The sequence below is a fragment of the Maylandia zebra genome, linkage group LG3, assembly GCF_041146795.1.
Source record: "Maylandia zebra isolate NMK-2024a linkage group LG3, Mzebra_GT3a, whole genome shotgun sequence".
NCBI classification, from domain to species: Eukaryota; Metazoa; Chordata; class Actinopteri; order Cichliformes; family Cichlidae; genus Maylandia; species Maylandia zebra.
In genome coordinates this window covers 49,197,037-49,214,185 of record NC_135169.1, presented here as the reverse complement: position 1 = coordinate 49,214,185, position 17,149 = coordinate 49,197,037, and the positions used below count along the sequence as shown (strand labels likewise).

Genomic DNA, 17,149 nt, shown 5'->3' with positions numbered 1-17,149 from the left:
TTTTACGTTCTTCTGACGACTACTCAAACATTGATATAGGCGTTCTTATATATGCAGCTAGCATGCTGAAAAGGCAAGTGTTTTTAGTTGTCTCTAGGTCTCTGTTCTCCATACCTCATGAACACCTAATATGCATTACATGCATTACACCAAGTCAGCAAAATATTCAGATTCTTCACATTTCCAGGGCATTGAAAAGTGGAATGCTGTCAAAGCTGTTTGCCTTTCTGAATAATGCACAATCACCCCTTTGATATCTGGGTTTAGGCTATAGGAACGTGGGCCTGTCACTCCAAACTCTCCAGATGTTTACACCTGAAAAGAACCCCTTGCTGTCACTTTTAAATACAGTAGCCAACTTTAATTTTCTAACTTGTAGGTTTAATCATTTGCAGGGGCAATATTTTTACTTCAACCACATAACAAAGTATTTTTCAGAGCCTAAACCTAACCAGGTGTAGTGTTACTTAGACTATCAACAAAACATGAATGAAAACCAAAGGAAGCAAAGTTTAAATACACAGCTACAAAAAGGATACAAAATAAGATGTACTGCACTAATCCACTAATGCCAGTGCTGCTTCATCTATTATTCATGTGCACGATATTTCAGCAGTCAAGGCGCATATGGAAAGGGTATATCTGGCACCTCTTTAAAGACATTCGTATCAGAATGTCAACAGGCTGGCAGTAACTGATGCTTTGGGAGGGATCACCTAAAATAATATAGGAATAAAACCAAACTTTCATGGAAACAAGTCTCAACTACAAAAAAGAAAGGAATAACCTTTAGACCTTTATTATAACATTGCTAGTTAATATGGTTAAGTGGCATGCATTATTTTTCCATTGAAGGTATGATTGATTATAATAAACTAGTTTGCAAAGAGTAAACTTTGATTTGGCTTTGGCATTTGTCTGGCAGATGCACATTACCCTGCCATGCCAGCTAAATTAAGCATGAAAATCAAGCTTGGATATAGAATTATAGCTTTAAAAAGGCTACATAAGGACTTGCAGGACTGAAAAATTATCCTTTTTTCTAAAAGTCTGTAAATGTGACCGGCAACTTAAAGAACAAAATTGTATTTTGTCATAATAATAATAATAATAATAATAATAATAATAATAATAATTATTATTATTATTATTATTATTATTATTGTTGTTGTTGTTGTTGTTGTTGTTGTTGTTATTATTATTATAGGGTCTTTATGTTACAATATAAGGCATCCTTGAGGTGACTGTGTTTTTGATTTGGCACCATACGAATAAAACTTAAAATTGGAAAATTGAACAATAATGTTTAGTGTGTGGCTCTCACTCTTAGTGCTATAACATAGACGTGAAAGTGAGAATTTTGGGGGGGTCAAGGAATTCATTTCTGACTCCAGAACAAACTATACAAAAGGAGTGAGTCTTGGAAGTAAGAAATATCAGATTACATTATTTTGATTTTACATAATAAAGTGGTAATAATGAACATTCACACTTCTATTACTTAAGAAGTTCCCTTTTTACCCAAGCCAAAGTGAGGGAAGAATGTCAAGGACTCTGTTCCTATCCGAAAAGTCATTTGATTTAAATTTGTGATAAATGCTTTTCTTTTTTCTTTTTTTTCCTGAGCACTGTCTTATCTATGCGCCCTCATTATTTGATCCTTATTTATTAAGGTCAGTGAGATATTATCTTGCTGAGGTAGAAACTGTATTTGTGAACTAAGGGGAAGGAGAGAGAATCGTTTTTAAAAAATTCAAGGTACCGTACCAGAAATCGAAACTTTTTCAAAATCTACAAGTATGCAATTATACTAAGCAACATTTATATAAGAAATGCACCCAAAACATAATACTTTGCAGGGGTTGTTACATTTGCAAAAACGGTATAAACATCTCAATTCAACGTCTGCATAACAATGATCGCATGGCATTTTGAACATCCACTGACTGACTCTACATTGGAGTGAGTGTTTCTTTACTGTTAATCATTTTTACTTTTGTCTCCCGTTGATTTAACATCTCCTTGATTACTTCGTTTTTTTCCATTTTGTCAGTCATGCATATAAAACTAGGGCTACAATTAAAAGCATACTTATTGATTGACTGTCACAGGCTTCTAACGGATGATCACTGCTACCAGTGAATTTCAGAATAAATCATTCCATTAACTTTCATTATATTGATTATAACTGATTTTGGTGACACTAAAAGGCTTTAATAAGAAGCCAATCATGAAAAAAATCACACTCCATTAAACAATGTCTTATAGCAGCAGCAAGGAGTAAGCATTACTGTCTTTGTCTGTAATCTTACTTGAGTATCTTGAGGGGAATCGAGGTATCTTTGATGGCAACGATGACACCACCGTGGTCCAGATACAGGATATGATGCTCCTCCTCAAACACCTTTCAAAAGCAACATATTTAGAAATAACAAAAGGCATGACAGTCAAAGGCTAATAAACAATTTGAAATGATAGATATAATATACTTTTTTATCCTCTCAGATTCTCCTCAGTGGAAAGCTGAAATGGTGAGGTCAGAATGGGAAGAGTGAAGCAGTATAAAAGAAGAATTAAGATAGAGGATGTGTACCTGTCTCCACGTCTTTCCGCAGTCTGAAGAGATATACATTTCTTCCTTATACTCTACTAGCTTGGAGCCCAGGTTACCTGAAGGCACAATGAGGAATGGAGAATTTTATCAGGCATGAAGTGAGCCTTCATGTGGGGCAGGCAACAATAATGGATTCAAACTGTGTTAGGGATGCTAGAAAGGGAATAACTGAAGAGACAAAGTCACAAAGGTTGAGCGCTCCTCGAGAACTTTTTATTGCTGTGTGTGGGGTTTTTTTGTTTGTTTTTTTTACATTTGGCCAAAAGGAGAGAATATGTTTGAATTCTGAATCTGCCAAAATTAGCTAAGATATAAAAAAGGATTTATCTCTTTCTCTGATCAAAGCTGGAGGCGTATATTTGAATATCGGAATAGATTTTCTGATTTAGTAAAGTTACGCTTTAAACCCGAATATCTTAAGGATTTAGAGTTTGTACTTCTTTTTTAAATTAAAATGTAGCTACAATGTGTGTGCTTCAGTAACACGTCACTAATTTTAATAACTTTTTTGGTAATGTTGTTGCTATAAAGTTTCCAGACAACCAGTGAAGACCCCAACAGGTTATACAGACGTATGATGTATGTTTTGTGAAAAATTAATTTAGCCAATGAAGATGTCACCCACTGGTTTCTGGACTAATTCGGAAGGTTAAAGGTTATTTTTTGGTTATTTTTTTCAGATATCAGTGGAAGAGTGCTGGAGAAGTGGGCAGCCCTGGTACCTCCTAAATAAGAGTCCACGTATTTAGGAGCCAGGTTAAGGCAGGTACTTAAGGGGCCAGGATGTCTCCTTCTCCAGGCCTCTGTCATCTTCCCCCAACCTATGAGGGTCATACACGATTCCAGTAAGGACTCGAGGTGGTATACCGTAGGCTATGGTTATAGGGCCATACACAGTCCAAAATCAACCAGAATCGGGTTTGCCTCGGGAATTTGGTTGAAGCATGGTGGGTGAGTATTAAGTGTGTGAATGGGAATGTGCAAATGTAGTACCACTTAAATTAAATATAAGTGCAAAACAATGACTACAACTATGCCTTACAGTATGCATCCACTGATTCTAAGTATAGATTGGACAGAATAATAAGTTAGTGGGGCAATATCTGACGGTGTGCTCTGAATGCTGATGTGAGGTCATGTGATACTGTAGAGAGGGACACTTGTGTTGGTGAAGAGAACACCAGTTGCTGGTGGTGAAGAGCTGCTGGGAAATGGCTTTTCAGGCAGCCCATTACAAACCCATACCTGGCCTGTAAACTATGAAAAGAATAGGCCTGATTTTACTGGCATTTGTGCTAGTGCAACACTAGCATTTGTGCTAGTGTTGCCTATCCTGTCCTGAATGCCAGCTGGTTAATCCAGTGTCTATGCCAAAATCACCTCGACACCTCCTAACCCTCATGGAAGTCCCAGTCAAGTGTATTATTATGAACTTACACAAGGTAAGAGCTTTATTACAGGGGACCAAGTCAATTCAAATGAACTTATTCTGCTCTACATAAATAGACAAGAGCCTATTTAGGTCACACATATTCCCAAGTGGGGATTGTTTATTATGAAGTTGTGTGAACTGACAGAGGCAGAGCAACTTAGATTTACCATTTCAACTTCCTAAAAGCATGGAAGAAGGCGAAGCTTGTGTCTCTGGTGAGCTAGGTGAACGTGCTTCCCTGTGATAACCATCTCTCACCGGCTGAGAGTGCATATATAGCTAAGTTGCAACTGAGCTATATCTGATGCGTTTTTTCTCTGGGGCCAGGTTGCACTAACCTCATAAAGTATATTTTGGTAACTTTCCCAAGGCTGTCAGTTCAGTTACAACCCTATAGGCTGCAAAAACACCAAAGCAAAATGGTTCTCAAAGAATTGAAGGCAATGCTGGAGATGGGGCATATAAGAGTCACTCAGTTTCTGATATAGTCCCATTGTTCTTGTTGTGGTTGTCTAAGGGTGGGCCTAGCTTGGAGAGCATGGCACACCTTGATGCAGCTCAGTGTCCTGTGGTAACTGTGGGCAGGGATAGCTCAGTAGGTAGAGTGGTGGCCCCATGATTGGAAGGTCGGGGGTTCGATTCCCCTGAACAGCTACCCTGAGGTACCCCTGAGCAAGGTACCATCCCTACACACTGCTCCCTGGGCGGCCAATGGCTGCCCACTGCTTCACTGAATGAATGGGTTAAATGCAGAGAGGAATTTCCCCACGGGGATCAATAAAGTACACTTTCTTTCTTTTCTATATAAATAAAATTCAATTCAAAAACTATACTGTGTGTCTTTGTTTCTGTGAGAGTTTTTTTTTTTTAAGCAGAAATGGGCTTTAGTAGAAAATCAAAAGTGTGACTTAAATGGCTTGTTTTCTCTTTTTCACAAACAGACACAGGCAGCTTACTCACTGACTTAATTTCATTTTCAAGCCTTTTTTGCTTTCTGTCAGCAATGCCCCCACAAAGACAAATATAGTAAAGTATCCAATAAATAAAATTGCTGGCAGTTTAGTAAACTCCACCTTGTGTAAAAGTCCCCAGGCATGAAGCAGTGTGGCAGCAGTTTTATACTCCACCACTGCACAGACAGAAAGGAACAGCCAAAGCTTTTCCCTTGGTAAATTAACTGTATTTTTTCTCTGGAGGAAAGGGGTTTTCTTGCCTAACCATGCAAACTCTTTACATAAATACTGTGCAAAAATCTTGAGCCACACCTTATTTCTTTATATTTTGATAGGAAAATGGGAAATTGCTGGGAAATACAATATAAAAGAAAAAAACCTCAAATTTGTTCAGTTGTAACAAACTTTATTCACCTTTATTCTTCAGCACAGCCTGAATTCTCTTAGGCAAGCTTTCTTTTTGTCATTCCTTTAAGTTGTCTTCAGGAATAGTTCTCCTTGATTCTTGAAGGACATTCCAAAGATCCTTTTGAGATAGTGGCTGCTTTTTCTCTGTTCTCTGCTAAGATGACCCCACACTGATTCAGTTACATTGAGATCTTAGCACTGGGGAGGCCAATACATGACTGGTAACGTTTCATCGTGGTTTTTTTATAATTAGGTATGTTTTTACTGCATTGGCAGTTTGTTTGGAATACTTGTTACACTGAACAACAAACCATCTGTGATGGTTTGGTACTGAATTTCAGTCAGTGGTGTTGGAGATCTTGTCAAACCTGATGAACTTATGAATACAGAAAACACTGTCTGATTTTGATCTGGCTTGCAATATCAAAAGTGCCTGGAAAGCAATTGGCTAATGGCCAATCATTTTTCAGCCCGATAATTATCCCAAACCCACTTCCAATGCTGTAAAAATATACCTGGATAGAAAAACGCACAGTTGAACACTATCACACATGGAACCCAGAACTTAACATTACTGAAGCAGTGTGGGAAAGGAAAAAAAGGCAGCTAACATCCTTGGAGAGTTTAGGCTGTGCGGAAGAATAAAGGTAGTCATCTCGAATCTTGACTTTCAAGCTAGACAAAATTGTACAAACTCTGGGTTTTGCCTTTTAAATTATATTTACATGATATTGTATTTGTACAGGTTTCAATAGATCGCTACATTGGCAAATGAAGACTCAAGACTATTTCATTGGATGGATGGCATGGATAGACTTTTCCATCTCACTTTATATTAGGGGCTTGCTGCTGTACTGCTTCCATGTCACTCTACCCATCCTCCTCATTCACACCAGCCCTTTGCATGTCCTCCATCACAGCATCAGCAAATCTTCTCTTTGATCTTCTTCTCTTCCTCCTGCCTGGCAGAGCCATATTTAATATTCTTTGTCCAGTATATCCACTATCCCTCCTCTGCACATGTCCAAACCATCTCAGCCTTGGCTCTTTGTCAACCTGAGCTGTCCCTCTGATACACCGATCTACTCTGATATACTGTAAGTTTCGGGCTATAAGGCGCTACTTTTTGCACAAGCTTTGAACCCTGCGGCTTTTAGTCAGGTGCGGCTTTTCTATGGATCGTCCATGACTTTTGTGATATCGTAAGACGATTGTTTTGGTTGTTCCGCTGTTGTACGGCACTACGTTGCCTGGCGGAAGGGCATGTGATCAGACACACAAGAGTACAAGGGTACAAGAGTGGTAACACTGGTCACATGTCCGTCCGCCAGGCAACGTAGTGCCGTATGAAGTAGCGCGAAAAACAAACTTGATTAGCAAGGCTCTCAGCGAGGGAAATAGAGCTGCTGCACGTACCCTTGGTATAAACGAATCAATGGTGAGACGCTGGAGACGCCAGCGTAAAAAACTAGCTCAGTCCAAAAAGACGAAAAAAGCTTTCAGAGGAAATAAGAGCAGATGGTTTAAACTTGAAGACTGGATGAACACACAGAGAGCAAACGGGCGAGGTGTTTCAACTGTGCAGATCTGATTAAAAGCCAAAACAGTCGCCAACGAAATGAAGATAGAAAATTTCAGAGGTGGGCCATCCTGGTGTCACAGATTTATGAAACGAAAAGGACTGTCCATCAGGGCACGGACGACGGTGTGTCAGCAACTCCCTTCCGACTACGCAGAGAAAATAACAAACTTCCGCAAATTCACACTAAGAAATAAAAACAAATGTATTCCATCGGACCGGATGAGATCATAAACATGGATGAAGTGCCGTTGACGTTTGACCTGTTAATAAGCAAGGTGAATCAACCATCACGGTGAGAACCACTGGCCATGAGAGAACAAATTTCATTTGTGTGCTGGTCTGCACAGCATCAGGGTTTAAACTTCTGCCAATGGTGATTTTTAAGCGAATGACTGTGCCAATAGAAAAGATCTCTGCTAAAGTCAACAAGAAAGGGTGGATGGTGGAAAGCGTAATGAAGGAGTGGCTGCAAGAGTGCTATGGGAAGCGACCTGGAGGATTCTTTCCCCCAAAAAAAGCGTTGCTTGTTTTGGACAGCATGAGGGCCCATATCACAGATTCTGTGAAAGCAGCCATTAAGAGCACAAACTCGATTCCAGCTGTGATTCCTGGAGGCACAATGAAGCACCTGCAGCCACTCGACATAAGTGTGAATTGTGCGTTCAAAGTAGCACTACGCGTTCAGTGGGAGGCGTGGATGATGAGCGGCGATAAATCATTCACCAAAACTGGTTGCATGCGAAGAGCAAGTTTTGCCCAAGGCTGTCAGTGGATTCTGACAGCATGGAGAAGTGTGAAAACATCCACGATCACCAACAGATTTTGAAGGGCTGGACTGCTGCGTGATGGAGAGGGGGACACCGCCATGGCCCTTCAGAGGGTGTTCAACTCCGACACTGACAACGAGGATTTCTTTGGTTTTGAAAGCGACAACGAAGGAGAGAAGCGGAGAGTGGATGACGAAGCCATCCTAAGCCTGTTTGTTTCCGACACTGGAGAAGAGGACTTTGGTGGTTTTAGTGCGCAGGAAGAAGAGAAAGATGGTGGTGAATGACTGACTTTTCTTCTTGTTAAAGCTGTGTCACTGCACCTGAGCCTAAAAGGTAGGCCAAATCTATTTTTCTGGTGTGCTGTAGGTCATTGTTATACACTACATTTGTTACTCGTTTATAAAGCACAGTACATGTTTCGTACTTGTAATTACCTGTACTTGTATATATTAATCAAAGGGATGTGTTCCCAAACAGCCATCTCTTTCCTGATAATCCCCTTTGTGCATATTCTCTTACATATGGTAAGTAAACATTAAAACACCTGCGCCTTTCAGTCAGGTGCGGCTAATGTATGTACAAAACAGAATTTTCCCCTGATTTTAGCTTGTGCAGCTAATATTCAGGTGCGCTTTGTAGTCCGGAAAATACGGTACTCATTTCTAATCTTGTTTATCCTGGTTACTCTCAATGAAAACCTGCTCCCTACTCTCACTATAGATCAAAATGTTGTCTGCAAACATCGTAGTCCACAGAGACTCCTGCCAGACCCCAACCTGACTCAGACCTCAATCACCACAGAAAACAAGAAGGGGCACACAGCTGATCCTGGATTTAATACCACAGCCACCTTGAACCCCTCTGTAATTCCTATGACACATTTTGCCATTGTTTTGCTGTCCTCATACATCTCCTGCACCACCCTCACATACTTCTCTGCAAATCCCAACTTCCTCTCAGCACCCTATCATACACTTCCTCTAAATCTACAAAGACACAGCCAACCCCTCTAGAACATTCAAGAAACAAGTTACATAAAGTGAAAACAAGTGGAGGAAGCTCATAAAAAATTACATAAATAAAAATAGGTTTACTTACCAGCACCCATAATAAGACCGGGAGCAGAGTCTTTGGTGTGGACAGTCCCAGACACATAGGGGTTGTCTGCCCAGCGCAAGTGGAGGTGGAGGTGACAGTCCGGCTGCAGAGGAGACACATGTAGAAAGAACTTAGGAAGCACTCAGATCCACCCACCAAAACAATGTTCAATGTGGCCCAAAGTACTTAGAGTAAAATAGTGGGTCTACTGAATACCGGAGCACTCGCTCAGCAATATTTAATGAGTCTTACGACAGATACCTGATTATCCCACTGCAAACTAATCGCAGTTCAAAAGGGTTTTAGTTCTGTTAATCAAACTGTATTTGTGACAGATATTTAATGAATGATAATTCATTTCAAATATGAGAATCAGAGTGGAGAGTCACCAGTGCAAACGTTAGGCATTTTATGAATTACATTTCCACTTGTTGCTTCAAACCCTAATGCCGAGGATGTTGACTGCAGTTTCAATAGAAATGTATTGTTTTGCACAAAAGATTGTCATGAACTGTTTCTGATAATATATCAAAAACCAGTGTTTGCAAATAGCTGGAAAGCAAGTTTGATCTATAAGAACCTGAAGACTTGTTGGTTGCATCAGATCATTACTCACCAAGATCCATCTCTGTTTTATGAATTACAAACAGTATATTACATCACTTTGGCTCATTCCAAAATAGGGTTTTCAGTATGCTTTCTCATAGATTCCAAAGCAGTGAAGACAAATTGTTGGTTAGGTAGCACAGGACGTATTCTTCAGCAGTGTAAGTTAAGTACCATCAGAGGTGTAGTGCTGTTTGTCTAAACACTGTTTTAAAAAATGTTAGTGTGTCTGACTTTACCTGTACCAACTGTACCTACAACTAGCTGTTTTACAACTACTCTTTCAAGAATTTCTGAAATAAAAAGAAGGCTGGCGATTGGCCTATAATTAACTAAAACAGCAAGTGCTGGCTTTTTAAGTAATGGTTTAATTTTTGCCACCTTAAAAGCCTGTGGCATGTAGCATGTTACACTGATCACATTTAAGATCGACGCAATCATTAATGGTAGGAGTTTTATAGGAATGGGGTTTAAGAATGGGAACAAATTAACCTTTTATACCCTATGTAATTTTGCCAGTGTCTGGCTATATGTGCTTTGTGCAGAATTGCTCAGTAAATATATAAAAATCTTTTAGCATCTGCACATTTCTTTGTGGTGCTTCGTGGAGCACGCAAACTACAACACACCGCATTCCGAAACGATAAACCTCTCCTGTGTATAGAGGTCATTTCTCTTAACCAGTCTCTGTCAGGTAATGGCTACAGCTGACAGCACGTGCCTGTTACACTGACATATAGATAGTAGATAGTACATCTGCTATCTGGCTTTGTCTATCTCTGTGAGTTGTGATGTCAGTGAGGCAATACATGTGATGTCAGCTTTTGAAATAAAGCCGCCTCTCTGACTGATAGATGTAATAACTGGAATCCAGGCAAGGTAATTCTGTTGAGGTATGGAAGAGGCTAAAGGGAAGAGAGGTCAATATCAGAGCGACCAACCACGGCTCAGAGATGGTAAATGAGTCTCAAACTGATATCTGTGTCCTACCTCCAGATGTGTCAGCTGACTGAAGCGATGGTTCAAATAAAAGAACAGACTCACACCCCCTCTATCTCCCTGCGAGGTATGATGTATGGATATCAGACTGCGGGTGACTCATTGCTCTTTGCTGACTAGCCTACCCCTACAGCAGCAACTTTGACAAGATGGATGGCAAAGCTAGGAGGGCATCTCAAACACATCCTTCAATGTACAACACTCATCCTTCCTTCGCTTACTTTATGCTTACACTCTGAACAACCTAGTCAACAGGTCTGAACAGTCTGATTGATTGCTGCTTGTGCAAGATTGCATCTGCACTTCAGTTTATAGATACAAAGTCTAAGCCAAGTGTCTACTACTACTATGTACAATATGCATGACTATGTGCAGTACTAACGTACTCTGTAAAAATCTGTATTGAGTACAGACTAGTTTGGTTAGATGGATGCTTACCGCTTTGCAACTGACAGGTTTGCCATTCATGTCAGTGGTAGGTGGGGCCAAGGGTTCCCAGTCACGTCCTTTGTTGTAAGTTATTACAGTTGCCACTCTTCCATCAATTTTCTGGTTTGCCAAGAAGACTCCTTTGATTCCACGTACCTGACAGAATGAGATAGATTTTTCATAGCTTGGGTTAATTTTGCAAAAAGTTATTTCTGTTGCCCTTTTAAAGAAATCTTTGAACATGATGCAAGTCATTTTGAAAAAAAATGTGGTATATATGTAACTACTGCTTAATCTTCTGTCAGCTGCTCCCTCTAGGGCAGGGGTGGGGGAACTCCAGGCCTCAAGGGCCGGTTCATTACTTGGCCTCTGGAGAACTTCAAGACATGTTGAGGAGGTAATTTAACCATTTAAATTAGCTGTGTTGGGTCAAGGACACATCTAAAACCTGCAGGACACTGGCTGTCGAGGCCTGGAGTTCCCCTACACCTGCTATAGGGGTTACCGCAGCAGATCATCTCATCCTATCCCTAGAAGGTCACCCCGAATGACAATCTTAATATATTCTACCATCTCTATCTCTGCCTCCTGTCTTTTTATTAATGTCACCATCTCCAAAACATACATCATACTAGGTCTCAGTACCCTCTTACAAATCTTTCCTTTCATTGTGTTGATGCATGCTCAATCATCCAGGTAAGGAAATCCCCCAAAACTGATTCTGGATGATCATGTTTACTGTAAACCAACACATACCAGTATGTAAGATTTGATCATTATCATCCACTGGAGCACAAACTGGGTGTCATCAGGGCTATACAACACAGAGTGAACACAATCCCCACGGATACAGCAGCCAGGGAAGCAAGAATCACTTGGATGTGCGAGGAAACATTTTTCCCACTGAAAAAATTACGTCCAGATGAACAGAATCAACTTTATGGGCTTTCCTTTTATTCTTGCTACCTCTCACAGAACAAGAATTTATGTTAACTACTAAAACAAAATGTGACACAGATGCTAAAATAAAGACAAAGTTGTAAATTCAATCAGCTGACTGACAGCAGCTTAACATTGGCTAATACTAAGCTAGAGGTCATGTAAAACAAATTAGGCTGTATTAGCCAAACCCTTGTATGTAGTTCAACAAGCAAAGGGAATGTTCTCTTCCAGCTGAGTCACTCAGTAGAACACATGTGGTATGGGATATCTCGCAGGATCTTTTTGGTGTAGTGGAAGTAGATCTTTTTTCTTTGCTCACTGCCCCTACTTCTCCATAACCAACTATTATTGCACCTCTGGGGATGAATGCGATAGCGCATGTTCCTTGACATGTTCCTGTATGCCTTTCCCCCAAAGGAAATGATACCAGTAATTCAAGAAAGAGTGTCTCAGCAGTGCCTCTCTCAGATTCTAGTGGCCCCTTGGTGACCAGCAAAGCTGTGGTATGCAGAGATAATCAGTGTGTTGGCAGTGAGGCCGTCCTCTCTGCAGGACCTCCTCTCTCAGGTGGGAGGGGAGGTGATTCATCCATGCTCAGAACTATGGCAGCTGCATACTTGCCTGTTGAGAGGTCAAACTTGGTAACCAGGTCTTCACCCACATGTGGCGGCAAAAATTTAGAGTGCTGGAGCTTCATATACTAGAGGCTTGTATGCATACAAACAACAGAACTTTGAGCAATGGAGCCAAAACCGACGCATTCTCCCATTCCAGTGCTCTATTGTGGATGTTTTAAAATTCCTGCAGGGACTGCTGGATAAAGGTCTTACCTTTTCTATCATTAAATTTTTTTGACATCTATATGTGCTAATCATAATTGCTTTAATGGGGGTCACAGCAGGTATACAGTGCACCAACTGAATCTTTAAGTCTGTATATATGAAGTTCCTTTCATATAAGACTACGTTGCTTCTTGCTTTGGGTTCTACAAAGCCAGTTGGTGACATTCATGCTTTGCCTTCTTGAACACAGTTTTCTGTTGGCCTCAGAGTTATACTATGTATGAATGTAACATTTACCTAAGGTTATTCCTGTGGCTTGTAGCTCTCTGAAATTTGAGCTTCTGAGTTTCTGCCTCCTTCCTTTGGCTTCTGAGGAGCAGAGGAGGCTGCTTTTTCTGTGTCTGGTGTGAGTACTGAATATATACATTGACTGCACTCAGAATGTGTGTTTATCTGACCAGTTGATTGCCTGCTTTGCTAATCCAGTCAGTAGTAGAGCTCTTTCTAAACAGAAGCTCTCCCAGTGGATTATGAAGGCTTACTGGCATAACGCTCCAAGAGTCTCTCTTTGCCTCTGGGTGTGAGAGCACATTTTATTTATTATTATTGTATTATTTTAGGTATTTATTCTGTTATGTTGCCCGGTCTTATAATAGAATACACCTTGAGGCGACTGATGATTTGGGGCTAAATAAATAACGCTGAATTGAATATGAGGTAATGAATGAGAATTGGGAAATTCAGGGGCTCTTTTTAAAGGGGTCATTGTGGATGATATTTATGCTGCAAACATGTTCAATTCTATCACTTAGAAGTGATCGCTCCTTCATTACCTTATTTTGTCCTTTCTGCTTAGTCTACAATGCACTAGGTCCCACTTAGGTCTGGTGGCTGCTTTCCGGGGCCTGTATATATTTCCCACACTATATGTGTTGTACCAAGTAAAATGACTGAAAAGGAACAAAGTGTGATGTCTGTAACTTCTGTTCCCTCAAGGAGCAGAATGAGGTAGACTTTCAGGATACTCCTCTGTGTAGCATAGCTCAGTGAAGGGCAGCTACAAAACTGAGGGATGACTGCGATGACAGGGTTGTGTAAGTGTGGGAAGAGCTGTGCATATGTCATCACATCATCTGCCTTAAAGGTGTGAATACAGGTGTCTTTGGCCAGGGCATGCAGGGGTGTGATAACCCACAATATACAGTATGTGTTTTACCTCATTGATGTCCTACAAGGAACAGAAGCTATAGACATTAACACTTTGATTTATTGCTTTTTTATGTGTGCTAGTTCAGTTTTTAATATTACCGGTACTGGTTTTATGTTGTAATCTAGATAAAGGAATCTAAAACTGGAATTTAACGTAACTTTGAATTCCAGAGTCTGAGTCATAATATCAAATAGAATATGCCGTTTAACCATCATTAAGGTTTAAACCACTGGACTGTTAAAGTTTAATTCACAGAAATCAATATCTACTGCATAGTTTTTGTGGCTGTGATATTGTTAGCTTTAGGTTCTGAAGATAAAATATAAAAGACTGAAACAATAATGAACAAAAACATTTAGACCAAGCCAGGCAGCATATCAGATATGTCTGCTTCTATAGCCTTCCTCAGCTCTCAGTGGCACTGATGTCCACACAAGAGAAACAAATCGTTTAAATCAAAGTACATAAGCCTGCCTGTATTCTCTTTGTACGTCTGGCTTCAAACCTCTTCCTGTCTGTATTTTATAGTCCTTCTGCTTCAATCTGTCTTTATTCATCCCACATATATTGTTCACCTCTCTATCTATATCTACAGCCTGTGACGAAAGCGCAGCCCAGAGCAAGGGATGACACATGGGAAGGAGGAGATGATCCACTGCCTATTCTTTCCCCTCTAACGCTCCCTCTCTCTTTCTTCCTCCACCCTTTGTGTCACGTCTTCTGTGCCCATTTATCTGGAGAAATTGGCAAAAGACTCAGGACATACACAAATGAACAAATGCATAGCATAGCTGCCTTGTAATGTGAAAGTTTTCCTGGCATGCTTAATGTGGAGAAGAGTAAGGAATTAACGTTTAACTTGGGTTTATACAGGGAGTGCAGAATTATTAGGCAAATGAGTATTTTGTCCACATCATCCTCTTCATGCATGTTGTCTTACTCCAAGCTGTATAGGCTCGAAAGCCTACTACCAATTAAGCATATTAGGTGATGTGCAACTCTATAATGAGAAGGGGTGTGGTCTAATGACATCAACACCCTATATCAGGTGTGCATAATTATTAGGCAACGTCCTTTCCTTTGGCAAAATGGGTCAAAAGAAGGACTTGACAGGCTCAGAAAAGTCAAAAATAGTGAGATATCTTGCAGAGGGATGCAGCAGTCTCAAAATTGCAAAGCTTCTGAAGCGTGATCATCGAACAATCAAGCGTTTCATTCAAAATAGTCAACAGGGTCGCAAGAAGCGTGTGGAAAAACCAAGGCGCCAAATAACTGCCCATGAACTGAGAAAAGTCAAGCGTGCAGCTGCCAAGATGCCACTTGCCACCAGTTTGGCCATATTTCAGAGCTGCAATATCACTGGAGTGCCCAAAAGCACAAGGTGTGCAATATTCAGAGACATGGCCAAGACGACCACCACTGAACAAGACACACAAGCTGAAACGTCAAGACTGGGCCAAGAAATATCTCAAGACTGGTTTTTCTAAGGTTTTATGGACTGATGAAATGAGAGTGAGTCTTGATGGCCAGATGGATGGGCCCGTGGCTGGATTGGTAAAGGGCAGAGAGCTCCAGTCCGACTCAGACACCAGCAAGGTGGAGGTGGAGTACTGGTTTGGGCTGGTATCATCAAAGATGAGCTTGTGGGGCCTTTTCGGGTTGAGGATGGAGTCAAGCTCAACTCCCAGTCCTACTGCCAGTTTCTGGAAGACACCTTCTTCAAGCAGTGGTACAGGAAGAAGTCTGCATCCTTCAAGAAAAACATGATTTTCATGCAGGACAATGCTCCATCACACGCGTCCAAGTACTCCACAGCGTGGCTGGCAAGAAAGGGTATAAAAGAAGAAAAACTAATGACATGGCCACCTTGTTCACCTGATCTGAACCCCATTGAGAACCTGTGGTCCATCATCAAATGTGAGATTTACAAGGAGGGAAAACAGTACACCTCTCTGAACAGTGTCTGGGAGGCTGTGGTTGCTGCTGCACGCAATGTTGATGGTGAACAGATCAAAACACTGACAGAATCCATGGATGGCAGGCTTTTGAGTGTCCTTGCAAAGAAAGGTGGCTATATTGGTCGCTGATTTGTTTTTGTTTTGTTTTTGAATGTCAGAAATGTATATTTGTGAACGTGGAGATGTTATATTGGTTTCACTGGTAAAAATAAATAAAGGCAGCACGGTGGCACGGTGGTTAGCACTGTTGCCGCACAGCAAGAAGGTCCTGAGTTCAATTCCAACATCATTTCTGTGTGGAGTTTGCATGTTCTCCCCGTGTTTGCGTGGGTTCCCTCCGGGTACTCCGGCTTCCTCCCACCGTCCAAAGACATGAAGGTTGTGGGGATAGGTTAATTGATAAATCCAAATTGCCACTAGGTGTGAATGTGCAAGTGAATGTGAGTGCGAATGGTTGTCTGTCCCTGTGTGTTGGCCCTGCAACAGACTGGCTATGACAGCTGGGATAGGCTCCAGCGCCCCCCGCGACCCTGAAAAGGATAAGCAGAAGCGAATGGATGGATGGATGGTAAAAATAAATAATTGAAATGGGTATATATTTGTTTTTGTTAAGTTGCCTAATAATTATGCACAGTAATAGTTACCTGCACACAGATATCCCCCTAAAATAGCTAAAACTAAAAACTACTTCCAAAAACATTCAGCTTTGATATTAATGAGTTTTTTGGGTTCATTGAGAACATGGTTGTTGTTCAATAATAAAATCATTCCTCAAAAATACAACTTGCCTAATAATTCTGCACTCCCTGTATGTCCCCTGATCACTCAATATGGGTTAGAAGAGCTGTCCAGGAAAAATGACCCAGCTTCCTAAGCTTTGTAGCTTTGCCTGCCACCACCATGACCTGGGCTGGAAAACAGTTTGATTAAAAGATCCAAACGGGGTGCATTAATGGGTGGGTTATAAGGACACAGTGTACCCCTTCTGCAATCAACAGGAATTTTCTGTCATAAAAATAGTTTTTACATTTTGTCATTTTTTCTCCCTATTTCCCTCTTAAACCCACAGGTCTGCTTACAAAACTCTTTATTTTAATACTGTTTTGTGGAACTATAACAACTTTTTAGCCTGACTTCCTCATAAGGGACACATATAAAAACAGAAGACTTTAAAACATGTATTAAGATTCAGAGTCAAGAAACTGGTGTTTAGTTTAGAAAGAAAACAACATAGAGACGTTTGAAGTAAGAAACTACTTAGAAAATGGCCTGTATTTATATAGCGCTTTACTAGTCCCTTAAGGACCCCAAAGTGCTTTACACATCCAGTCATCCACCCATTCACACACATATTCACACACTGGTG

At 40.6% G+C, this 17,149-nt stretch overlaps 1 protein-coding gene across 4 annotated transcripts in view; it reads right to left on the bottom strand.

Annotated features, from left to right (window-relative positions):
• Nucleotides 1-17,149, bottom strand: part of sorcs2 (sortilin-related VPS10 domain containing receptor 2) — a 416,004-nt gene that overhangs the window by 26,333 nt on the left and 372,522 nt on the right. For all 4 annotated transcript variants that reach the window (XM_076881972.1, XM_076881973.1, XM_076881974.1 and 1 more), the window contains exons 10-13: nucleotides 10,901-11,047; nucleotides 8,858-8,960; nucleotides 2,594-2,670; nucleotides 2,313-2,404 (exon numbers count right to left, since the gene is read on the bottom strand). In XM_076881972.1, coding sequence (XP_076738087.1) covers nucleotides 2,313-2,404; nucleotides 2,594-2,670; nucleotides 8,858-8,960; nucleotides 10,901-11,047 — 419 coding nt within the window. The remainder of the gene's footprint in view (nucleotides 1-2,312; nucleotides 2,405-2,593; nucleotides 2,671-8,857; nucleotides 8,961-10,900; nucleotides 11,048-17,149) is intronic.